The sequence below is a fragment of the Myiozetetes cayanensis genome, unplaced genomic scaffold (assembly GCF_022539395.1).
Source record: "Myiozetetes cayanensis isolate MyiCay16 unplaced genomic scaffold, myiCay2020 scf22, whole genome shotgun sequence".
Taxonomy (NCBI): domain Eukaryota; kingdom Metazoa; phylum Chordata; class Aves; order Passeriformes; family Tyrannidae; genus Myiozetetes; species Myiozetetes cayanensis.
In genome coordinates, this window is record NW_026087434.1 from 7,232,377 (window position 1) to 7,257,843 (window position 25,467).

The 25,467-nt window shown below is 59.4% G+C and overlaps 2 protein-coding genes across 2 annotated transcripts; one reads left to right on the top strand and one right to left on the bottom strand.

The window, feature by feature from the left end:
- Positions 1 to 541: 541 nt before the first annotated feature.
- Positions 542 to 6,191, top strand: AANAT (aralkylamine N-acetyltransferase). Its single transcript, XM_050319436.1, has 4 exons — positions 542 to 621; positions 3,835 to 4,144; positions 4,896 to 5,050; positions 5,416 to 6,191. The coding sequence occupies exons 2-4, from the start codon at positions 3,988 to 3,990 to the stop codon at positions 5,719 to 5,721; spliced, it is 618 nt and encodes a 205-aa protein (XP_050175393.1). The 5' UTR covers positions 542 to 621; positions 3,835 to 3,987; the 3' UTR covers positions 5,722 to 6,191.
- A 390-nt stretch (positions 6,192 to 6,581) lies between these two features.
- On the bottom strand, positions 6,582 to 25,267 carry RHBDF2 (rhomboid 5 homolog 2). Its single transcript, XM_050319437.1, has 19 exons — positions 25,207 to 25,267; positions 16,245 to 16,368; positions 14,940 to 15,089; positions 14,727 to 14,833; positions 14,262 to 14,454; positions 13,976 to 14,188; positions 13,282 to 13,410; positions 12,805 to 12,938; positions 12,400 to 12,612; positions 12,139 to 12,250; positions 11,745 to 11,819; positions 11,220 to 11,381; positions 10,965 to 11,065; positions 10,435 to 10,498; positions 10,215 to 10,309; positions 9,910 to 9,985; positions 9,412 to 9,512; positions 9,034 to 9,187; positions 6,582 to 8,409 (listed from the first exon to the last, which is right to left on the bottom strand). Exons 3-19 carry the CDS (start codon positions 15,063 to 15,065, stop codon positions 7,990 to 7,992), a joined length of 2,475 nt encoding a protein of 824 aa, XP_050175394.1. The 5' UTR covers positions 15,066 to 15,089; positions 16,245 to 16,368; positions 25,207 to 25,267; the 3' UTR covers positions 6,582 to 7,989.
- Positions 25,268 to 25,467: the final 200 nt, after the last annotated feature.

Below are 25,467 nucleotides of genomic sequence, written 5' to 3' on the forward strand. Positions count from 1 at the left end.
AGGGTTGTATGGGAGGGAGATGCTTGGTTTTTGGAGTAAGCTCCTTGGGGAAGAAACCTTATGTCTGACTCCCCCATTCCAGCTGACTCCCCTGAGAAACTCCCCACGGCTCAAGCCCAGGCGCTGATCACACCTTGGCACCACCAGCAGCCTCCCCAACCTCACCACAAAGAGAGCTCATCCACTCTGGGCAGGGCTGCCTTTAGCTTCCTGGCTGCCAGTGCTGTTGGAGAGGTCTGGATCAGGCACAGGACACCGCTCTTCTTTCCTGGCTAAGTCCCCTGCTCTCCCTGCAGAGCAGAGCAATCAGCTAAATGCTTTATCCCTCTGCAGCCAGTCACGCTGCAGGGGGGGGGGCAGGGGAGGGGGGAAGCCTAATGGGATCCTTGTGCTGGCCTGTCACCTTAAAGCCTCTCACCTCTCCCTGTCTTTCATCGGAGTTATAAACTCCTTAGGATGTCATCACGTGCTCCATAAATAACAAATGTATATAAGCAGGGGATGCAGGGGATGCAGCAGCCAGAGGAGGGGAGGCAAAACCCCGATCCTCCTCTTCTGCCAGCAGTGAGACAGCACCACCGGAGCCAGGCGGGCAGAGGAGCAGCGTGGGGTCCCTGTCTGGTAAGCACCCCCGTTTCTGTCCCATCCCTGGTGGCACTGACAGCCTTGGGGACAGCTGCTGGTCCCCTGGCCACTGTCACTTGCCCCTGTATGCCAGGATGGGGGGGAATTGCCCCAGAGAGGAGGGAGGTCGGTGCATGGAGCTTAGCTTGCTGAGAGTGATTTTGGTGTAGGAAAGGGCATGACTCTCATCCCAGCCCATGTCCCATCTCTACACTTCCAACACATGTTACCAAAACTCAGCTGTAGGGACTCTTTTCACTGAAACCCTCCGTGTTCTGGGTGTGGGAAGAACTCAAGCTCTTTTGCACAGAATATTTGACTTCAGAACTGGGTGAACAACTCCTTACTATCAACTAATTTAGAAAATCCAGCTTGAAACCCAGGCAGACATTCATAACTTAATAAAAGATGCTGTCGGGGAGGCACTGTGGAATTGCCTGTTAATTTACACGTGAGCATCTCTCTGGACCACGCAGATGGTCTGAGCTCTGGTGCACAAAAACAAGGGGCAGGGGAGGAATTTAGAGAGCAAGCTTTTGGTTTGCTGCTGCGACACAAAAATATGGGCTCATCTCAGGCAGGTCTGGCAAGAAGTTACAGCACAAAATTCAGCTCAGGGTATAAGTGACTTGAACAAATACAGGAGGATGTGTTGGAGCACTGGAAGACAGATGTCTTGAGCCAGGGAGAGAAAAATTTTCCTCATCGCTCGGGTTCTCACTTACTCTGTGACTTGGGATGAGTTTCTTTCACCTCTGCAGGGTGGATGCTCCCCAGTGTCACAGCAGTGCTGGTACTCCCTTGGCAGTGCAGGGCTCAGGGTTGTCTCTGGGGATGGGGAGCATGGCTGGTTCCTCTGTGCTCTGCAGGTTCTGTGTACCCCCACCTCCCCAGAGGACCTTTGTGTCTGCAGGGAGCTGAGAGGCAGAGCAAAAAATAATTTCAAAAAAACCAAACACATTTGTATCAGCCCTCCAGCTGTATAACCTGGATTTTGCCAGGAATGAAGTGCTGGAGGGGAAAAAAAGACAAGGAAAACAAGCCAAGGAGCAGCCTTTCCCCATCACCGACTACTGCTCCAGGCTGGTTGGGGTCCCAGGAAATTTCTGAAATTAGCTGGAGGGATCTGATTGCCCTTTCCTAGTAATCTCTAATGGGAAGGGAGCAGCCACTTACACAAGAAGCCTTGAAGCCCTCAGCTCTGTGAATGTTCCTGTAGAGACTTTCCATGATTTCGTTGTTCTCTTCATATGCTCTGGGATAAAGTCTTGCTCTCAGACAGTGAGCACTGAATGGTGGCTATTGGTGAGCAAACATCCTTGAGGAATCTGCTCTAGTGGAAGGCATCCCTTCTCATTGCAGGGGGGTTGAACTAAATGACCTTTAAGGGTCCCTTCCAATACAAACCATTCTATGATTCCATAATCCAGCTCCTTAATTCCCATGGCAGCTGAAATGCTGCCTGAGGCCATACTCAACTGACCTCTCTGCCCTGCTGTCCCTGCACAGCCATCCCAGGCCTGATCCAGCAGCATCCCCAGACCTTGCCCCAGGCACTCAGCACCACCCAGGATCAAACCACCGTTGCATTTTCTAGGTCCCCCGAGCCCACCCTCTTGCCTGCTGTGGGATTTATCCATGTAGATGAGTCCCTAATCCAATTAGCAGGATGAGAAGTTCCAGAAGATTTGATAATAAGCTCTACAAACACTATACCAAACCCCCTCCCCCAGTACCCTGCTCTCCCCTCCAGCTCACCCCTTTTACTTGCTTCCTGCAGGAGTATGAATCACCCATTTCCAGCACCAGTTCAGTCAGTCCTTGTTTACTGAAATGAGCATTGGGAATGCTAAATAATTCTCGTGCCAAGGAAACCCCTTTCCCTAATGGATCTGATCCCCTAGATACACATCCACTGCCAAAACAGCAGTTCCCCGAAAATAAATCCCAACACCACGCTGTCTCACCGCAGGCTGGATAAGATTGGCATTTCAAGCACCCAGCCCTCGGCATTTCAGGATGGAAAATTCCCAGCTTGCGCCAGTTCTGCCCTGTGCAATCTTTGTGCTGGTAATGCTTTTGTTTCCATAAATCCTATTAGCTGGAGGCAAGCCTATAATTAGCAGGGAAAGCCAGCACCTCTGAAACAATAATCAAAAATGACCTGGCTTTGTTCTGGCTTTGCTGCAAATTACTTGAATATTGGGCTGAGCAGAGATGGATGGATGGATGGATGGATCTGGGAGCTATTCCCACTATTTCTGCCAGCGAGATGCACACACTTAGTAAAGTTAGTCACTCAGTTTTTGGTTCTCTCTGAGTTTACTAACTTGGTTCACTCACACGTGAAAGCAGATTGAAGCTACAGGCTCTGATCCAGGTCGAGGGATTTGTCTGTGCCGTGCAGGACGGGTGCTGCCGGATGAGCTCGGTTGGTGGTGACCCTCCTGGGGGAACCCAGGGGTCTGGGGTCCCGTGTCGCAGGTGGAGTGTCCTGGCATGGGATGTGTCTGCTGGGATCATGCTACCCAAAGCTCCTGGGGCAGGGGGTGAAGCCTCAGGCACCTGCTCAGTCCTGTCATGGACCCATATCTGTGAGCATGGATGTGACCCAAGAGCCCAGCAGAGGTTAAGCTGTGTCACTTATCTGCTGAGTGAGCTGGAGAAGGGCGTAGATCCTGTCAGGTCGTGCTGTCTGGAGGAGGTGGCTCTGGGTGCCTGATGTGTGTCCGTGCCAGGGCACCTCAGTGCACACGCAGTGGCCCAGCCCTGACCTCTTGTTCAGGCACAGCCGTGCTGCTCCACAAACACAAGAGCATCACAGCGAACTCTCACACAGACATGCTTATTTTTGCAGCTTCTTGGTATCCTGCAGCCACATCCCACTCTGCCCACTCAGGGCACCAGCTGGACCTGCCCCAGGACTCTCCTGCCATGGACTGGGAGATGCTGAGCAGGATGCTCAGCCTCACACCTGCTCCAGCTCTAACAGTCCCAGCCCCTCTCCCTGCTCTATCCCACCACCTGGATCACGGAGCTTTTGTCCCCCTGGTCCCTGGGGTTTGCTCAGCCCGCAGCCCGTGTCAGCCTCCCATTCCCCAGCTCACAGCGAGGCCAGGCAGGGTCACTGTGGGTGCGTATTTGCTGTACACACACACACGTGTATAGGAAAAGCGGGACAAGCAGCCTAACCCTGTCTGTGATCCACAGGTATTTCCGGCATCTGACAGTGCTGGAGGAGCTTGGCTGGAGGAAGGGGCGCCCGTGCCGCCGTGTCTGGGAGCCGGCAGAGGCTGCCCCGAGCAGAGCAGTGGAAAGCAAGGCGGCAGCAGCAGCAGCAGGAGGAGGAGGAGGAGGAGGAGGATGCCGGCGCTCAGCGCGTTGCCTTTCCTGAAGCCCGTTCACCTGGGGTCGCCCCGCAGGTCGCCCGGGGGCCAGCGCCGGCACACGCTGCCCGCCAGCGAGTTCCGCTGCCTCAGCCCCGAGGACGCCGTGAGCGTGTTCGAGATCGAGCGGGAAGGTAACGGGGTGCCCGCGGGAGCTCCGTCGGCTGGACATGACCCGTCCCTTTCCTTCACCAGTCCCTCGTGCTCCTTCAGGGCACGCTGTGGTGTGTACCCTCGTGGGAGGGATACAGCAGCCGTGACTTGTGGCCAGGCCACCACGGGCTCCCTAATGAGGTGGGGGAGCTGTGGTTAATGAGCTGGAGAACCACAGCCCCAGCTCAGCCTGGGGTGGGGATGGTAGGAGGTGATGCCCTGGGCTGAGTAGGACCAGGCGAGTGGGGAGCAGCTCTCCCAAAACAGTCCTGTGAGAGCCAGAGGGCAGGATAGCAGAGGGGAAAGTAGGAGGAAGGACATCATGCTCTGCCTCCTATTGCACAGGGACACTTTGAGATGAACTCTCTGTCCTGCTCACCCCAGCTTCCCTCACCCGGACTCACCCGGCCCATTTCTCCCTCCTCTCCAAGGCCAAAGGCAGCTGGAGAGATGCCAGGAGGGAGGGTTCAACTCAGCACTCACTGCTGTAGCTCTGGAATTAGCAGTGAGAAGAGAGAGCTGGTCACTGGGCCATGGAGGCTGTCTCTGGAGAAGCTGCTCCCTGGAAGCATCCATGTCCCTTAGAACTCCTTTAAACCTGGCAGGCAGCAAGAGACACGCCACCTCTCTCCACCACATCCTGCTTTCCCTCCCCTACATCAGTGCTGGGAGGTTTTCTGACTCTGGGTGTCCTTGGGCCTCCTCACTGAGCTCACCGTTGTCCCCCTCCAGCCTTTATATCCGTCTCTGGGGACTGTCCCCTCCACCTGGATGAGATCCGCCACTTTCTGAACCTGTGCCCAGAGCTGTCCCTCGGCTGGTTTGAGGAAGGGCGGCTCGTGGCATTCATCATTGGCTCCCTCTGGGATCAGGAGAGGCTCAGCCAGGTAAGACCCTGTTCTTCCCACCTTGTGCACTGGGAGAGGCATTGCCAGAGCCTGGGGAATCAGGGAAGCTCCCCGGGGTCCCGAGACTAGTCACCAAGTCTTCTCCCAGAACTAACCGCTACAGGGCTGCTCTGGTGGAAATGAACCTTCTCAATAATTAACTTGAACAATGCTGTTAAAAAATCTACCAAGTAATTCCCCCCCAAACGTTCATCTTAAAATTAAAAACCCTCTAAGGATGACGGGGGGGGAAGTGAAGTGGGATGGCACAGGGACCCTTTGGGGAGGATGTGGACCCTGGGCCACTGGGGTGGGGAACCAGCCACAAGCAGGATGGTCCCACTAACCCCCGCTCCCCTCGGCAGGCAGCGCTGACCCTGCACAAGCCGCAGGGCACGGCCGTGCACATCCACGTGCTGGCCGTGCACCGCACCTTCCGGCAGCAGGGCAAGGGCTCCATCCTCATGTGGCGGTACCTGCAGTACCTGCGGTGCCTGCCCTTCGCCCGCCGGGCCCTGCTCATGTGCGAAGATTTCCTCGTGCCCTTCTACGAGAAGTGCGGGTTCGAGGCGCTGGGTCCCTGCGAGGTGACGGTGGGGGACCTGGCCTTCATCGAGATGCAGCACTCGGTGCGGGGACACGCCTTCGTGCGCAGGAACAGCGGCTGCTGAGCCCGCTCCGCTCCGTCCCGGCTTGGGAGAGAGGCTGGGGTGGGATAAGAGGCTGCAATCCCTCTCCATCCCCCACCCCATCCATCTTCCCCGGCTGGCCCTGGCTACAGCTACTCCCTCTGCCACATCTGCCTTCCAGCCACATCAGCCCGGCCCCATCCCATCCCTGCAGGGCTGGGCACAGAAATTCCTGTGCCTGATCCTGCTGGAAGCAGCTCTCTGGGTTCTGCTGGTGAGCCCGGGTGGGCTGCAGGGCCACGAGCCCCCTGGGAGCAGCTGGGGGGTCCTGGTGGTTTAAGGGCACTTACACCCACCACGGTTTGCTGACACACCCAGCAGAGCCCCTACATACATGTGAGCCCAGCCCTGCATCCCCTCCCACCGCCACAAGTGGAGCACACCCTTCTGCAAACACCTCAGGCTGTTGGGAAGCAGCAAATAAAGATGTGGCAGTGATTTTCTATAAAGCCCATGTGTGTTCCTGCCAGAAGGAGGGCACCAGCTGGCCCCAAGAGGAGCAATCCAGCATCCTTTGAGGCACTTCAGCCTCAAGGGAGAAGGGGAGAAGAATCCAGCCTCGGGTCATTCAGTGAAGGGTGAGATACAGGCAGGGGTGGCTCTGCCCAAGGGCAGGGTCAGGAGAGTCCATGGATGTGGGTGTTTGACTTCTCCTTCTGCTCGAGACCCTCCAAATCCTGTCCCCTCCCAGGGAGGGGTTTGAGGGGCACACCAGGGCACCAGCCCCAGGCACTGCCCACTCATCCTCCCTCCTTGCCACACCAACCATCACCAAAACAACCAGAACCACACAAAAGTGGTTCACATCCCCAGGCCTGGGAAGGGAGAAGAGGCCTCGTGCGTCTCATTAAATACAGGTAGAAATTTATTAAGGGGGGAAAAAAACCCACAGCTTTTAAAAAAAGTATCAAAAAGAGACAAATGAGGTGAAGTGTCTGTCTTTGGCTGGAGCAGCAACTGGAGGGACTGAGCAGGGCTGAAAACTGGCCCCGGATGGAGGGAGGGATGCAGGTGCCAGAGGCTCCTGGGATCACCTGGCAAGTGGTTGTGGAGAGGGAGCCAAGCTCCCAGCCCTTGAATACTCATCCCAGGATATCCTAACTAGGGGATTTCCACCTGCCCCCATTTAAAAGCACTGAGGCCTCCAGCACCAAAGCAACATAGAACAGGGGAGAACATCCTGGCACCAGCCTGGGTCCAAACCAGCCCAGAGGGGTCACCTGGACCCCAGGAAGGACCTGCCTTCGTGCCATGGCTGATGGGAAGGCAGAGGAGATGCTGGGAGAGCAGCCCAGGACTGGAGGCAGGAAAGGGGGAAGGCAACTGCCCCAATCCTGCATTTCTCCATCTGACCAGCACTGTTTCAGGAAAGGAGGGTTACCTGGGTCTCTAGGCTTTGAAGAAGGGAAAAGAGTAACAGCAGGGACTCAAGGCAGAACGTGGAAGCACCAACAGCTTCTCAAGAGGTGTGGGGGCTTCAGGAGCAGCCACACAAGCCCCCCAGGGTGTTTTTCTCTGTGCCTGCCCACCTTACCATGGCACTACAAACATGGCCTGTGCCGCTTCTCCCCTTCCAAAAAGGGAATTTCACTGAAATAAGGGGAAGATAAGGCCCCTTGTCTCAAGTCCTGCCTCTCCATCCAGTGAGGAGTCAGGTGGGGAGGCACAAGCCTCCTTCAGGGCCTGCAGGGGAACAGGACTGAAAAATACATTTGAAGTTCAACTCTGAACATCTCAGAGCAATAACAGAGACTCCAGAAAGCCCAAAGTGGGGAAACCCTGGGCCTAAAGGGCTGCAGATAAAAAGAAGTGCCCCTGCAAAAAGGGGGTTGTGTTCACAGTATGAGCTGCAGCACCCAGAGGCACCAAGGTGGGACGGGGCCCAGGCAGGTAGGGATACAGGATACAGGCTGGAGACCTCAGCAGCTTCACCCCAGGGCTGGGAGTCCAGCCTGGCCATGGATACACCAAAATCCCACATCCTTCAGCCCCTTCCCCATGCAGGAGTCGGTCCAAAAACCACTTATGGCTTGTCAGCATCAGGAGGCAGCCCCAAAGGGGTGCAAGGCTGGGCTGGCTCAGGCCTGCTCCCCCCTGCATCCCCAGCATTGAGCAGGACCCCAAACCCACTCTCCCTGAGGATGAAGCTGTGCCCAGGGCCCGCCCCCACCCCAGAGCAGCTGCTGCCGTCTCCCCCACGGAAAAGCATCATTGCCAGCGCCTCTCCCAGCCCTGTCCCCGCCGGCAGGGTCAGTGCAGGACCTGCTCCAGCTCGTACTTCTCGCAGAACTTGCTGGTGAAGGGCAGGCAGGTGAGATACTCCACCCAGCGCCAGTTCACAGGGTAGGCGTAGAGCCAGACCACCAGCGAGGCGAAGAGCCCCACGAAGACCAGCAGGGACACGATGATCATGGCCCTCTTGCGGTACTTGTCCATCGTGCCGAAGGTGATGTAGGGCAGGAAGGCGAAGGAGAGCAGGAGGCCACTGAGGAAGCCGAAGAGGTGGGCGATGTTGTCGATCCAGGGCAAGAGGCCGCAGATGAAGAGGAAGAGGACGATGCCAGAGAGGTTGAGGAAGGCTTTCCAGGGTTTCTCCAGCACTTGCCAGCTCTGGAAGAGCTCCACGAAGAGACAGGCCAGGAGGCCGAACTGGGACCCGGCAGGGCCCACCTGCAGGGATGGGGGGAGTCATGGCCAGACCCTGCACATGTCACCCCAGACACGTCCCCATGTCCCCAGGGATCATCTCCTCCCCTTGCAAAAGTCATTTGGCTTCTGCATCCCTGTGCAGGCTTCTGTGAGGGGCTCAAGGGTGGGAGAGGAAGGCAGCACATCAGGGCTGTTTTGGCAGAGCTGATGTTTTCCGTGACTCAGCAGCCAGGAAGCATCACCTCCTCCTCCCAGACCACAGCCTCCCCCAACCCCATCCTGACGCACCCCCGGGGGGATTAGGGCGCTTGGTGTGATCTCATTTAAGAGCCTGAGAGGGTTTGGCTGGCAGCAGATTAGCCATCTGCCTGCCTGGGGACCCGGCACTCACAGGGACACGTGGCGACGTGTGGCACACACGGCATGTGCAAACACCACACGTGGGGCACTGACACCCTCTCCCCCTGCCACCAGGGTGTGCCAGCCCATCACCCTCCCTGCAGCAAAACCTGCCAGGGTATGAGAGCCCTGTGCTCCAGCGCCTTCCCCAAATCCCTGCCAGGACAGGGATGGAGAAGGGTGTTCTTTAGTCCCCGGGGAGCTGGCTGGGTTCAAGGTGATGTGAACAGACCCCCCAGGCCTCACCTCTGCCCTGTAGGGCAGGAAGATGGCACTGGCCAGATTTCCCGTGATGCCACTGAGGATGAAAATGATGGAGATGCGATGCCAGCCTGCCAGCTTCTCCAGGTCCCGCAGCACTGTCATCTGGAAAGTCACTGACACCAGGCAGTGGAGGATGCTGAGGGAGAGACCCTGTGTTAGAGACCCCTGCCCAGCCCTCCCACCCACTGCCCCAGGGCACAAGACATCTTACAAAGCACTCTCCACAGACAGCATGTGTCACTGCAGTTTGGGGGTGCCCTTCCCTCTTCTCTCCCACCCCCCGGGGGTCCCAGACCATCCCAGTGGACACTCCCATCCCCATTCCCCCCACCCCTGTGGGCACAGAGGGCTGCGGCTCACCCGGCGTGCAGGAACAGGGACAGCCACAGGCGGTAGAACTGGTCAGGGACCTCAGGGTTGAGGAAGGGCAGGAGCCCACAGACCTCGTCCAGGCAGTGCACCTGCAAAGGGAGAGGGTTGGGGGGGTGGTGAGGGCTCGGCCCTGACCCCAGAGCAAAGGATGGATCACAGGGATGTGCAGCCAGCGATCCATGTGCCAGCTGTGGGGGGACCCTGGGTGGTGTGGGGCACCCGCATTGCCCAGATGCTGGAAAAGGAGCAGCTGAGCATCTCCAGTGCCCCAGGAGATGCTGAAGGGCTGTTTTCCTGCCCGGGATGTCCCTTTCCCAAGGACACCAGTGCTGCCCAGGTGACGCTGGCTCAAGGCCCTCTACTTTGCACCCCTCCTGCTCACACCCATCCCAACCGTGTCCCATTCCTGACAGGACACTCTGGCAGCAGCATGGCTGCTGGTATGGCATCCCACATCCACGGCCGTGCCTCCCTGGCCCTGCTCACCTGCGAGCAGAGCGTTGCCTCCTCGTGGAAGTAGCCGTGCATGAACTCGCAGTACTCCCGCGTCGTGATCTCGCAGCTGGCAGAGGGCAGGCAGGGGGCTCGCTCGGGGCAGGGCACACTCCCTGCTCCCCTGAGCATCCCCCTCTGCTCCCAGCAGCTGGTCCTGCTGCCACCACACTTCCCACCCCACGAGGTTCCATAATCTCCCTCCCCACCCTGCCACAGCTCTGGACACTGATGGGACAACACGAGGCAGGAGGGCAGAGGAGGGAGCCAGGCCGGGTGCCCCCATCGCTGCGACCCACCTGCCCTTGGTGCCGATGCAGCAGGGCCTGCCCTTGATCTCACAGTCCAGGTGGGCGAAGCCTGTGTGGTTGGTTTTGGTCTCGTAGGTGCAGATCTAGAAGCAGGAGGGGGAGTAGCCCTGGTGAGGGTCCAGCCCCAGGCTCTGCCTGCAGCCCCCTGCCTGCTCATTGCCCGCTGCCACCACAGAGTCACCAGCTCACGGTGGCACGGGGCTCTTACCGGCCACTTGGTGATGTCATCTGGCCACACGTGGGGTGGGTTGGATGCTGGTTCCTCACACGTCCTGGTGGAAGCAGGTGGGTGAGTCAAGTGGGTTCCCCCGGACATCCCTCCCTGCAGACTAGTAATGCCCTCAGACACACACAGCCCTGGGACCTGCCCCTTTCCCTGGCTCGGGAGGGATCCTGCCCACCAAGGGGTGTCCTACAACACCCCACAGAAGCTCCTTCCACAGGTGAACCCCACAGCACTCCCACCACCCCACTGATGCCCTGACCAGCATCACCTATCCCAGCAGAACAGGGACCAGCCAACACAACAGTGTCACCCATTTAGGACAGGACCCACCCCAATTTCCCTACTGATTCCCTCTTCCTTCTCACTCTCCTATGGTATTCAAGAGCCACTTGGCCCCTTGGACAAGAGGATTCAAGGCATCCAAACTGCAAAGGCAGCCCTGGGCAGCCCCTCTGCCATGTCCTGCACACAGCCAGGTGATTGTGCCACCTCTGCCCAGCTGTCACTTCTACCTGGGGTCCTGGTGACACACAGCCCCTGATGTCCTCTTGTCCCCCGAGCCCATGGCTGGTGCATTGCTGCCCGGCCACTTGATGAACGTCGCCAGCGTCTCCTGCGGGAGGGATGGAGGGACTGAGGATGCGACAGGGAATGCACACTCTGACCCCACATGCACCGTGCCCTGGTGCTGTGCAGGGCAGAGATGGTTTCCCCCTTTTCCCCAGGGATCCCCAGCACCTCCCAGTGCCCAGGGCAGCGGCACACACCGAGCAGTCCTGCGGCAGGGTCTGGATGCAGCCCGAGTTGTCGTTCTGGACGCAGCAGCCGGAGCCGCGCTCCCGGTCCCGCTCGCGCTGGATGAGCCGCTCCACCTGCCGATCCTTCCGGATGCAGGGGGAGAACTTGGCTCCTAGGTGGATCAGGTCAATCTGGGAGGGAGATGCCAGTCTAGGGGATGCTCTGTCTGCACACCTCCCTTCCCTCCAGCTGCCCCCAGGGAGAGCTCAGCAGGGACAGGGGGTCTCCACAGGCAATTGACACAGGTCTCTGTTCCCCAACAGAGGGAAGGCAAGTGGGAAGGGGATGGGGTCTCTTCTGACCATCCCACTGTGATTTTGCAGGTCCCAGAGGGATGGGGGCACTGAGGGACCAGAGCAGCAGGCTGGAATGAGGTGGTCAAGCTCTCCCCCACCCAGGGAGAGGAGCACCTCAGAGAATCCCTTCAGCTCAGGGCAAGAGCAGCAGAGGGCAGAGCCTGTAACCAAGGGCCAAGGGTCTGGCAGGGTCCTTACCGAGCTGGGCCCAATCCAGAAGTTTTCCTGCTGGATGTACTTGACACTCTCATAGACCCCCTTGTTCCTCAGTACCTGCCAAGAGAGGTCGGGATCAGCTCCCAGTGGGGAAACAGGAGGTATGGGGGTACATCCCCTTCTCCCTCCACTCCTGAGGGGCTGAGCAGTCCTCTTCATCCAAGGGGATGGGCTGCTGGGTCCCAGCAGCAAGGCTGGAGGGAGAACAGCTCTGCTCCCACCACACATGCTGCTGCTCATCCTCATGCCCTGGCTATTTCATGGAGCCTCTCAAACATCAGGAGTCCACCAAGATGCTCCCAGCTCTTGCAGGGAACGTGACACCCTGGGACACTGGCGGTCACAGTCCCCCCAGGAAGAAGGCTCTTAAACTTACTAAATCTGTTGTCACGTGCTGGGCGAAGCCGATGGGGGCGATGCCGTAGGTGCCGATGACCAGCAAGGTGATGAGGATGTGCACAAAGGTGATCCAGTACGTGAAATACGGCCTGCAGGGGACAGGACCCAACATCTGAGCAGCCCAAGGGTGGCTGGGCAAAGGGACACTGCAGCCCCCCCAGCCCTGGTCCCCACGCATTGAGGGGGACACACATCTGGGTTACGGCCGGGGTGTCCCGTGCCCATGCCCGTCCCTCACCGGTGGCTGTCGGTGATCTCCAGCTGTGACTGCACGATGCTGCTCAGGCTGCGGCGGTACGTCCTGTTCAGCCACTTGCCCACCACGCCCAGCCCGTAGTAGCGTTTCTTGCGGTCGAAGGCAAAGTGTTTCACCTTGGAGGCGATGCGCCTGCCCCGCCGGGGGGCTGCACCCGCGCCGCCCGACACCGAGGCGAGCCGGGCACCCTCCCGCCTGTGGAGAGAGGAGAAACCCATCACAGCTGCCAAAAGGCACCAGCTGAGAAATAACCCGTGGCCACAGGGATACCCTGGGATAACGGCTGGGAGCACCTCCTGGCTTCACTCTCCTAGGAGCACACCAGGGATGGCTGGGGACTTCGTCCTGCCTGCAGCAGGGCAGTGCCTGCTGAGAGCTGGTACTCACGGGGTGGGCTGCTCCATCTCAGGGGACACCCTGGCATCCTCCCCCACATGGTGCATGCGTAAATACGTGGCTGATAGAGGTGGAGACTCGAAGACATCATCGGGCATGGAGTATGTCTCGTCGTGCATGTCCATCTGGAAGGAGAAGGGATTTGTGTTCTTGGATGTGTGCCATGGGCCAGAAGCCTCCCCCTGACTGAGCATCCCCCAGGTCAGGGGGACGGGGTGATCCCCACTGACATCTCATTAACTGCACATCACAGGGCGTGAAATGTTCCCACGATGGTGACAGCATTCCCTGACACCCCCAAGGAGCACCGCCAAGACTGGGGCACAGCAGCCACCAATGCCCCTGCTTGTGGGGCAGGGAGAAGCATTGACACAGGGTCCTTGTGAGAGCCCTGCTCCACACCCAGCCCCTGTTCAGGGGCGCAGGGACAGCCCCCCGCCCCGGTGGCCAGCATGGAACGTCGCTTGCCTTACTGAAGAAGGACGAGTCCAGGGTATCAGCAGCGTCCACCATGTCCTCATCCATGAAGCTGGGGTACACAAAGCTCCTCTTGTTGCTCCTCCTCTTGGGAGCCAGCGGCTCCAGGACAGAGCGTCCCTTTGGCAGGGCAAGCAAATGAGGGTAAGCAAGTGGAAGCCCCCCAGGGTTTGCAGCACTGAGGGTTTCTCGCAGCTTCCCTCCCCAAAGCCAACAGGCAAGGATTAAATCCCAATCAGCCACCATATCCCCCTGTGTAGGAAAGGCTGGCAGCAGGAGCTGACAGCAAGAGCTGCCTTTAGCTCCTCGGAGACAGCACTGAGCCATGGCCATGTTAGTCAGCATGACAAGTGGCCTCTGAATCTGTGTGGTCTCAGTCCCACAAACATGTCCCCAAGGCTTGCCCAGGGCTAATCAGGAGGAAGACGGTTGCTGGAGACGCTTCCTGGCTCCTCAGCGATGGAACCCAGAAGCTGCTTTTTTCTAAGATTGTCCAATTTTCACCAAAACCCTTTCTAAGTGGAGCTCAGGTTAAAAATTACCAATCTCGCCCCTCAAACCCACCCTGGAGAGACAGGAATGTCCACGTAAAGCCAAAAGCCAGGAAGCAAAGGTGACGGGTGAGGGACAGAGCTGAAACCTGGCTCAGGAAGAAAATTATTCCCCCCAGGCTCCCAAAACTCACACGGAGAAGGGCTGCAGCCGCCTTGAAGCTCATGTGGGCGACGGACTCCCTCTTCCTGCGTGGCAGGCGGCCGTGGCCGGAGCGGATGCTGTTGAAGGACGCCAAGGAGACAACGCCGGGGGTGAGCGGGGGCAGGACATGGTGGGGCGTGTGGGGACGGTCGGTCTCGTCAGGGTGGCGGAAGGGACGGCCCCTGGCCAGCGGGTCCACGATCTGCAGGAGGGAAGAGGTGTCAGTGCTGGGAGAGCAAGGCTTGGGAGCAGGACCCTCCTCAGCCGAGCTCTACCTTGGGCATCTTGGCAGGCTTGGGCGACTCGGTGCCTTGGAAGGAGGGCACCTCCTGGCTGGGCAGCTCCATGTCGCGATAGGCAGGCTTCAGCTTGCCATACCTCATGCTGCAGTGCTGCAGGCTCTTGCGTTGCCACTGCTGGCGCTTCCCCTCCCAGTCGCTGCTGACACCAAACCATTCCGCTGTGCCCCTGCACACAAGGTGGACACATTTGTCACACCTCACTCCAACACCACCATTCCACCTGGGCATGCCCTCTAGCAGGTGGTCTGGGTTGGGGTGTCTCAGCCCAGCCTGCAGCAGGGCAGTGGGATGAAGGGAAGTGGGGGAAAGTCCTTCTTGCATTCCCTTCTGAGACACAACTCTCCATTCCCATCCCAAGCCCTCTGCCAGTACCCACAACCACCTGACAGGGACCCCTCCAAGTGACCCAGCCACAGCTGGAGCCCGCCCTGCCCTCACTTGCGGATGCTCTGGGACAGGGATGTCTGCCGGCGGAATCCGTGCCGGCGCTCCAGGCGGGGCTCCTGCAGGCTCTTGCTCTTCCGGTAGATGGGGACCTTGGAGGGCTGGAAGGCAGAGCAGGGTGTTAGGGACAGGACGGCATGAGGGGGGTGCCCCAGGGACAGCAGCCCCTCAAAATCAGCATGGGACAGATGCAGCTCCATCACTCACCTCCCTGGAGGCACCATCCTCCTCCGCCTCCCGGGGCGGGATGACGATGGAGAGGTTGGGGGGCTTCTTGCTCTGCAGGCGGCTGCTGCTGGAGCGGCTGCCCCCGTTCTTGTCGCCGGCTGACATCGCGGGCCGGCGGCGGTCGGCAGGCTGGCAGGGTGCAGGAAGGCAGTGAGAGGGGAAGAAGTATTTCCCCAGGAGCTCGTGTGGGGGAGAAAGGCTGGGTCCCAGTGGGATGTCACCAGACTCAGCCCCCTGTGCCACTGGCTCTGCTGGTGAGACCTTGCCACCGTCAGTCCAGCTGCTGCACCCCCAAAGCCCAGGGGACAGCTCCCACATGGACCCATCACGTGTTTGGGTGCCTCATGGGAGGGGAGATGCAGGACATTCCACTCTGGCACGTGCATGCACATGCCAGGCTGGGAGACTGAATCCTCCTCCCTGGCACCACGTGCAAGGAGGAGGAAGCTTAACAGACAAGAGGTGGTTAATTCCTCAAGCAATCCCCTCCCAAGGGTCCCTGCAGTTGGCTCTATCAGGCAGGACTTTGCAGGAAAAGTAATTCCATTCAAGCACAAGAGAGTGAGTCCCAGAGCCTACTAGGGACTATGGGGGTAATCAAAGGGAGGCTCAGCCCCCTTTGACCTCTTCCTGTCCCCCCTGACCATGTGCCAGTGCACAGGGGACTCACACAGGTCTCACAAGCATCCCTTGTCCCCACGGGACAGCCATGGCCATGGGGATGGTGTCACCTGCCGTGCCTGCCCAGTGCCACTACCTGAGAAATGCCAGCTCAGTCCACAAGCCTGGCTCCTCTCCCTGCTCAGGATCCCAATAATCAGCCTCCCATGGCTCCACCCTCCTTAGGAAACATCACTTGAGCAACCAGCTGAGTGACTGGGATCCCACCAGCCCCCTCTGCAACTGGTTCCCATTGGCAGCCCATTCCCAAAGCAAGAGTCAGGCACAGGGATGCTTTTGCAGCTCCCCCAGCACTTGCACTCCTGAACACAACCCTACCCTTTAAAGCCCACCACAAGCAAAGCCTGGCTTTAGGAGCGTGGGGTGCCTGTGGGATCAGCTCTGTGGGGATGTGGAAGTCCAGAACCAGCTCCCTGGAGATGGAGGAGCCTGGAGCTGGCAGCACCACTGGGAATTGCTGCCCTCTGTCAGCTCCTGGGCCAGGTGACGGCCTGCTGTCCCTGCGTTAAAAAGGGTGCTGGGCTCCCTCTCCAGCACCAAAGCTGGGAGCAACCAGTTCCCAAATCTCCCCAGATAGGGCTGGCCCCACTAGGGTGTCCTTACCTCATAAGAGTGGCAGGGATCCTGTGCAGTGTGTCTTGATGGCAAACGCCCACGGCAGCCGCGCTCTTCCTCCGCCCTTCACGCACGGGAGCCCTGGGACACGGCTCAATTCCTCCTGCCTCGCCTGTGGGGAGAGAGGCTGTGATGAAAAGCCACGCATGGGAAAGCAGGAGAGGGCTGCAGGAGCACCCTGGGAGAGGGAGAACAGCTCAGTGATCCCTGGACCATGGGGACAGGGCTGCAGGTGGCTGGACAGCACGGACATGGATCAGCCCCTGGCACAGAGCAGCAGGAAAAGGAAAAGCCCCCATTTACAGCAATGCAACTCACTCTGTGGCAGGGAACAGCATTGGGCAGGCAGGGAGCTTTCCCCTGCTGCTGCCATGCAAAGCTCTTGGGAAGCAAGACACCCGGGAAGAGCAGGCATGGAACACAAGTGCCATGCTCGCTAGTTCAGAGCTGCTAAACTGGGAGGACGCCAGCCCCAGCAAGCAAAACTTTCCATCCTGCTGGAGACACTGTTTGTTTTCCTCCCAGGGCAGCCAGCAATGAGCCTGAGATGCCAGCTGCTCTGGAGAGCTGGGAACGGGAACCCGCTGGGGTCAGAGCAATCCCTGGGACACCGTTATCCTCCTCCAGCTCCGGGGAATGGCTCTCAGCGGTGAGAGCCAGCAGAGCCAGCAGCACAGAAATCAGAGCCAGAGTCTTACACAGCCCCATTCTTACACCCCTACCCCAAAACCCCATCCCCAGTTGCCCCCATCGCACGCCAGACAGCCGTTGGCAAGGCTCTCTGTGCTTCCCAGCACAGCAGGTTTGCAGCACGTTTAAAATCCCACTCCCCAGCAGCTTCCCAGGCAGCGGGGGTGCGGGGGCAGTCCTGGCCTGCCCCGAGGTGCTGCAGCTCCCGGGGGAGCTGGCACAGCCCGGCGGGCACCTGCCGTCCGGTCACGCGGCGCGGCCGGAGCGGCTTTCACGGCTCTGTGCGTTAGAGCAGCATTTGGCACTGGGTGAGAGGGGGGAGGAGGGCAGCGGCCCACGAGGGCTCCAGGCTCCTTTTCCACACGGGCTGGGGGCAGCAGCCACCCCCCCGCCCCCAAGCACAGAGTCTGAGCCACAAGAAGTCTTACCCTGTGCCAGGCAGAGAAATCCCTGGGGGATGGTGGTGGGAAGGTGTTTTCCAGCTCCCCACGTGTTTGGTGCTGGCACCCAACCCTCCAGAGCTGGCATGCTCAGCACGAGAACGGGCCAGCCGGCGCCTCCATCCACAGCCAGCCTGCCATAAGCTTGGCTGTCTGGATCCCTACGGTCCTGAGTCCCTGCCACCCTCCCAGCCCCAGGACGGAGGGCTATGCCACCAGGAACATGACTCCCTGCCTGGCAGACCTGGCAGCACCAGTCCTATTGAAGGGCACAGCCTGGCTGGGGGTCCCCAGGGAGCCTCAGCCCAGTCCCTGGGTGCTCGGGGTGGACGTGGTGGCTCTGTCCTGGGGACAGAAAAGGGAAGTGAGAGGTGACGTGCTGAGCTGACAGGGGGGATGGCTGAGCAAACACCCTAATGCAGGGACAAGGCGGGTGACAGCAGTGGGGGGTGACAGACACGGGACTCAGCACCCACGAGCACGTCCTGAGCTCGGTAGGAGCTGTGCTTTGGGCTGGAAGAAGGGTCCTGGGGCAGCACGATGTCACTTCAGACTGGAAAAGATATCCATGCACTGGGGACGCTGCCATTACCCACAGGAAGTGATAAATGGGAAGGGGGTGGATCAGGGTCACCTGGTCTGGTCAACAAGAAGAAATCCCCCACCCTCACCATCTTCCTTCCCAGAGCTCTTGCCCAATGAAGCTCCTCCAAGCCTGACATCCAGCCACGATGGACAGAGCCTGTGCTCCAGCAGCTGCAGGGAGTGAAGCCCCCATGCCCTTTCAAGAGGGCAGGTGTGTTGAGGTCACTGGGGAGCAACTGGGATGAGGTTTTACTCTTCAAACAGGCAAGGCACAAGGAAGGTGACCAGGGCTGGCTCCCAGCCCCGAGGTGAATCACAGGAAGTGCTGACCCAAGGAAGCACACCCAAGGAAGAAAGTGATGGAAAAAGTGATGTGGCTCGTACAAGTCGTCACCACAGGACACGTGGGGATGGTCTGAGCAACACAAAGGGACCATCAGCAAGGCCAAGTGAGCAGAACTGGGACATCCAAGCACAACCGTTGTATGAGACACTGGAGGCAACTCTGCAGAGCAGACCTGGTCAGAGGGGAGTGTAAGCAGCGCAGGGTTCATAGGTGCTTGGAGAAGGATTAGGATCTCTCTCTCTGAGCCTGTTGGTGTGTGGGGAAGCAACATTACTGGTGCTGGAGTAACAGTGCATCAGGCTGGTGCAATTAAGCTGGAGGAGAAAGCAGCTCTGAGCCACCCAAGGGTGCAGGGACAGGAGTGGGACCCCCATGAGCACCCATCACACCCATCACCCAGAGCATGAGGAGTCCCTGCTCTTCCCTCTCTGTCTCCATAGAGGATTGAGAAAGGGGCCAGCAATGCCACAGAGCCCCCAGACACCCCTACAACCTCCACTGCCGCTCACACCCAAGAGTCCATCAGGCAGAGCTGCTGCTGATGCTGCCCATAAATGATTCACAAGCGCTTTAAAGATCTCTCTCAAGGCTGGAGCTGCATTAAAAGGTGCTCCTATAGTTATTAAGAGCTTTGGATAGGAAACTCGATTGGTGCAATTGCTCTGAGCATCGAGCCCCAGCGGACTCACACCCAAGAAGGGGCCGCCCAGAACCTTCCCCCATCCTGCTCCCTTTCGTAAAGCTTTGTACCATTTTCCAGTCTCAAGTTTCAGATCTGGAGAGAAGCAGCCCAGCACAAACAGCTCTTGAAAGAAAAAAATATTATTAAGGGAAAAAAAAGGAAAAGTACTCCATCTTTTCCCCACGTGTTCCAGCCCTGATGCAACGGACTCCGCCAGCAAAAGACACAGGGGTTTCACTCTGAGTCTCAAAAGACGCCCTCTGTGCTTCAGGGGGTATTTTAAGCTGCCTTCTCCCTCATCACTGAGCCACGTGGTCAGTGTGGATACCCACAGGGGCTTAAATGCCCATCTCTGTGATGGCTGGGGTAGGAAGATGGAGTACAGATGCCCAGTGGGTGCTGGGATCCCTTCCAGCCCCTGAGGTGTGCAGGCAGCCAGCACACACCTCGCCCACGCCGCCATTAGAACATCCTCTCCCATTTTTCTGCGTCGGGCAGGGACATTGGGCAACGGCAGCAGGTTTGCTGAGCCCGGGCGGGCTGGGAGCACGGCACGCCCCGGGAGGAAGGAAAGCGGCCGGGGAGATAGAGCCTGGCAGCGGGGGGGCTGTGCTGGACCCGCTGATAAGGGCAGAAGGGAGGGGAGCAGGGCCCAGGGGGCAGCTCGGCTGCTCACACCGCTTCACACACACATCAGCACGCTCTGGGCTGCCCTGCCGGGAGGGCTGGAGCGCTGGGAGTGCGGTGTCGGACTCTCCGGCAGACCCGGCTGACGCCATCGTCCTGGCACGGAGAGGGAAAGATTTGCCTGGGAAGTCTGGAAAGAGCCATGTGGAGGGATTTCCCACATCCCGGCCACGGCCCATTTCCCACCCTCGTAAATTTTTACCAGTGCAACGGCCCCCATCCACCCCAGCAGAACGAGTGCCGGCACCCAAAGGCTTCCCAGCCCACAGCTGCGGTGAGCTGGGGTCCCTCTGACCCTCTGGCCACCCACCCCACACCTCCCCACTGCCATTCCCAGGGTGACCACACACCCTCCCAGCCCTGCACAAACCCACGCAGTGCAGACGCGCCGCTGGGGCGGTGGGCGCTGCTGGAGGGGCCTTGGCTGTGCGAGGGGACCCCCAGCCCACCTGTCCTTTCCTCAGGCAGGAGCCCAAGCCAAGTGAGGAGCGAGCACGTGGAGGCTTTGAGTCACCCCAACGGCTTCAGGAAGAGCAAAGGGCGAAAGTCTCCACCAGCAGCTTGGGAAGCTCCACCTGGGAACGGGCAGAGGGTCGGCTGCTCCTCAGCAGCACTTGCAGGCAGGGGCACAGCACTCTCCAGGTCCAAGGAAAGTTCTTTGCCAGGATCTGCACAGATCAACCCTACCAGGACTGATTTAGCTTGGTTTTATCTAAGAACTGATTAATTACTCAGAACTACTCTGACTCCTCGTTAGCTTGGTTTAAGCAGAGAGTGCACAGACATGATGGTGCAAGTGCTTGAGGCCCAGCTGCACCTTCTGGAAGGGGCTGAGGGGTCACAGGTCAATATTTACCCAGGGGAAATGGTGTCTACAGGCCTCTGACTGCCACCCCCACACTGCAGGTCATTACTGAGTTCATTTTCACTTCCCTCCTTACAGCAAAATTCTTGGTGTGAAAGGACAATGGGGATGGGGGGGACATGTTTCCCTCTGGTTCTACTGCAAAACACTCATTTTGTCAGCATCTCTTGGTGCCAGGGCTCAGCCTGGGCTTGCAGACTTCCCCAATCCCCCATTCCTGCTTTGGAGCACACTGAGCCACCTGGAATAGCACCAGGCTGGCAAAAACACCCCTTATTTGCAGAGTGTCCCCTCCCTGTGAGCTCTGAGCATCCCCACGCCACGTGGGATGCAGCAGTGGGAGGTGGTGCTTAGCCCTGCACAGGAATTCAGCTCATCCCAGGGACAAGATGATCCCTGGGCTGGCGGCAGGGCGAGCCCCCTTGGCTGCAGCTCCCTATCTCTGGGAACAGACTCCTTATCTCAACGCAGCCATTTCAAGGCTCATACAACGTGCTGCTCACCCTGCCCACCCCCGTGCAAAGGGGGAGCCCTGGGTGGACACCTGCAGCCTCCTTCAACTCCTTTCCAGGGCCAGCAGTTCCCTCGGCCCCCCCTTCCCCCGACAACCCCTCCCACCCATCACTGCCTCGTCCCAAACACCAGCAGCCGAACGCGGGTGGGTCACTCCTCAGCTTCCTTCCTTTCACTCCTGATTACCACCAGGCCAGAAGCACCCAGGTCCCCACCGTGCAAAGGAGAGCCCAGCTGGGAACAGCTCATCCCCATCCAACACGGTGCAAGCCTGGCACGGGGAATCCTACAGTCACCAGTACCTCTGGAGTGTGATGCTCTCCCCACTGCAGCATCACCATGGACCTGTGCCAGCAACGCACTTTGCAGCCTCTCGGCTGCCAAGAGCTGGTGATGGGGTCTCCCCCACCATCCTCATGCTCTTCCTGCCTGCCATCCCACCCCATCCCATCCTTGGGATGCAACACCCACAGGGAAGCCACACAGTTCAGTGCAGGGGCTGGAGATGATGATTTTTAAGGAGCCACCTCCGTGTCCTCCCCAGGAGCACTTGGACTGGGTGCCACCAAGTGCATGAGCTGACTGCACCCTGGTTATGGCATCACCCTTGGAGAAGCCTTATGCCAGCAGCATGGTGATGGCCCCAGCAAGACTTCCCTGCTTATGCCATGGAGGAGCTGAGGGATGGGCAGGACACACTGAGAGTCAGGGATTCACCCCGTGAGCACGGCGTGCTCCCATCCAATAGCAGTAGCCTGGGAAAAGCCAAGGAGCATCCCTGGGCACTGCCCTGCTCCCTCCCTGCCTGTTTCCCACTGCAGCCTCCAGCACCACATCAAGTGAGTCGGTTTGCAGCCACGCTCCCCCCTCTCAGGTTACGGTCACAGCATCAGTCCTGCTCTGGTGGCTGCACAAACTCCCCCGGAGGTGACAAGCAGCGGTTTCACAGGACACCTTTGCGCTTTATGACTGATTTGTGGCATTTCAGAAGTGGGGAAACAGAGGCACCACAACACAGCAAGACCCCCCTGCCTTCCCACCCCCCCTGTTACACCACAGGCACAAAGCCGGTCCCTTCTCCATCAAAGTCCACACAGCTCCCCCACATTTCAGTTCCTGGAGGACAAGACTGGAGAGGGAAGCCCTCACATGGAAACCCCATAAATACCTGATGTCCATAAAGGGTGCAGGCTGCTCCCCTGCCCTCCCAGAGCACTGATTTGGGGGTTGCCCCTGCCCCATGCTCACCTAACAAGACCAGCACCCCACGACGCTGGCCCTCAGGGTGCAGGTCCCCAAGGATGAGGGGAACACGAGGATGCTGTGTGGTGGGCAAGCAGAGGGCAGGGTTGGTTCGAGGCCACCCAGCACATGGCCATTCCCAAGGCACCCTCCCTGGGTCCATTCTCCACCCTAAATGCCTCATTAAGAGAGCAACCACCAAACAACTGCTGTTTTGTTGCCTTTTTTTTTTTTTCCTTAAGAAATGGGGATTAAGTGAGAAAAAGGGGTACCAGTGCCAAGGGTTTCTTCCAAACTTGCCAGCACACACACAGCTTTCCACGCTCGTGACCATAAAACTCAAAGCACCACATGCTCCCAGATGACCACAACTCCTGGATCCTTGTAATTAAAAGGGACCGTGCCCACTGGAGGCTTGTCACATTACCAGTCAACTCACAGCCCAGCAGGACAGTGGAAACCTGAAGTCATTAGATAGAAAGCTCCTCAAGAGGAGAAGAGTTCATGATCCCTCACTTGTGGGCTCATAGAGGTTTAAGCAATTAATTTTCAGCCTTCACCAGTTGACTCCTTCGATACCAAGCCCCTGACAGCACCCAGCCCACACCCACTCCTCTAGCCTCAGGTCCCTGCAGGGCTCCCAGTGCCCATGGGGAATGTGGAAATGCCTCAGCAGCAGCTCTGTAACCTCCCCCCGCAGCCAGCTGGTTCTCCATCACCTGTCCCCTGATTTCTTTGGCAATAAGCAATCTTCTGACTCCTGGCTTGTCCCAAGGGCTTTTTTTGGGCCGAGAACAACCTAAGAGAAGGAATAAGGATGTGCTTGAGGGATCCCTCAGCTTCACTGCAAGACTCAAGCGGGAGCAGTATCCAGGAACAAAACACAGACCCAGAGGACAGCCACATGCTTGTCTTTCAGCCCAGCCCAAGCAAACACAGCCCCATTTCCCCAAGGAGTGCAACCCACCCAAGAGAGACAATGCAGCCGGCCCCTTCCCCACTGGATTCACACCCAGGGAATGCATCCCCAGCCCCCAGCTGCTCTCCCAGCATCCACAGGCATCTATTGTTCCTGCTGTCGGCATCCCTGCTCCAGCAGCGCCAGCAGAACGCTCGCACATGCCTCTGAGAGCAACACCACACTCAGCTCCATCTCGCAGAACTTAAACCAGGGCTCTGTTTGGGTGTCAAACACCACTCTGTGGTTAACCCTTTCTCACTTGCAGCACCTCCAGGTGCACCAGTGCAGCTGCAGCAGTACCAGAGAACCCCCCACCAGGGGAAGCAGTAGCTGGTCACCTGCCTTTCAGCAAGCAGGAGCAGAGCAGGTAGAAGCCACCCTCCAAATGAGCAAACAGCAGAAGGTGTGTATCACTTCATTAATTGCGAAGCCTCTGCCTCTGGGAGAGGCAGAGCCTGGGTGCAGCAGCTGGGAGCCCAGGGAGCCACATACGAAGCCAGTGGTGACTGGGGCAGCACAGGCAGCTTTGGTTTGTCCCAGACACAGCTGCAGTTGAACCTTCCAGTTTTCGAAGGTGGGACACCTCCAAATTTCCCACCTGGGAAAAGGGCAGGAGCCAAAGGATGCTCCTTAAGAGGGCATGAAGGAGGGAGCCAAGTGGGCAGTGTTTCCCTGCTCAGGACATCCACAGGACTGTGGTGGGGTTCACTTTCCAACCCTCCAGCTGGGCTGGAGGCTGCAAGTCCAGGACAGTGGCGATATGATGGGAGTGACCATCCAGGGACTGGGAACACGCAGGCAGAACGTCCCAGCTCCCCGTGGTGAGAGGAATGACGCCACACTGGGGAAGAAGGCGGACACTTCCTCTTGCCACAGGGACCCAGCAGTGGCCATGCAGCCTCTCAGGTCCCTTTCCCCTATGGACAGGGGCATGGGGAGCTGAGTGAGAGCTGCAGTCTCAGACCACAGTGGGCACCTCCACCTGGCTGTGGGCAAGCCTGGAAGAACGGGCTCTGCCCTGTCCTGCTGGCCTGGCAGCAAGGCAGGGCAGGATGGGGAAAGCAATCAGCCTCACCCCTCTGTCCCAAACCTGGAGGGCCAACAGCAAAAACCCAATTAGCTAAAACATCCACACACAGCATCCCTCTGCTCCCGACAGGATACACCCATGGATGGAGGATAACCGGGTCCTTCTGCTCTGGGAGGTTTTGTTCGCCTGCGAAGGGCTGGTGGCAGCACTCGCCACTCCAGGCAGCACGTGCGAGCCTTTAACCAAACCTCAAACCAGCTACAACAACAAAGCCTCGGCGGCACCGGAGGATGCTCGGGCAGCAGGGACCCGGCCCCCTCCCCTGCCACCTGCCCTGGCCCGCGGCGTCGAGGCTGCTCCGGCTCCCGGAGGGCGCTGCCAGCCCCGCTCGCCCGGGGAGGGGGAAAACCAGCAAACACAAACAAAACCGCACGCCCGCCTGGTTATCGGGCCATCGGCGCCAGAAAGTAGGTTAGGGCTTTCCTCCCTTGCTTTGGCCGGGGATCGGGCAGGGTTTTTCCCTCCGGCTGGGTCACTCCGCCAGGACGCGCACCCACTTCCCCCTGCGATGAAGAGGAGGAGGAGGAGGAAGAGCCCGGCCCCGCCATGGGGGGGAGGCGGCGGGCAGGGAGCGGGGCACGGCCGCAGCCCGGGCAGGGGCACCCCCGGCCGCGGCGCAGGGCCCTCGGTGTGCCGGGGCAGCGCCCACCCCGCACTGGCGCGGGGCCGGGGCCGGGGCCGGGGCAGCGCCGGGCCGGGCGGGACGCGCGGGGCGGAGGAGGAAGCTGGCGGGACGCGGCGGTCACAAAGCGGCAACAAACCGGGCGGCCACGAAACGAAGCACCGGGACCCCCCGCCCTGCTCTGCCCTGGCCTGGCCTGCTCCGCTCCCCTCCTCGACCCCGCTCACCTCGGGCCGCCGCCGGTGCTGACTCCGCTCCGGTCCCAACCCCAGTCCCGGTCCCGCCGCCTCCACCTGGGCCGGGCGGGGCTGGGGGCGGGCCCGGGGCAGGGCCCGGGGCGGGTCATGGGGCGGGGTCTCGGCCCCACGCGTGGGGCTCCCGCGGGTCCCCCCGCCCGCCCCTCAGCGGCCCCGTCCCTGCGGGATCCCCCATGGGCGGCTCAGCCCCTGCCGCCTCCCCCGGGCCTCTGCCCCGTGGCAACGGGCACG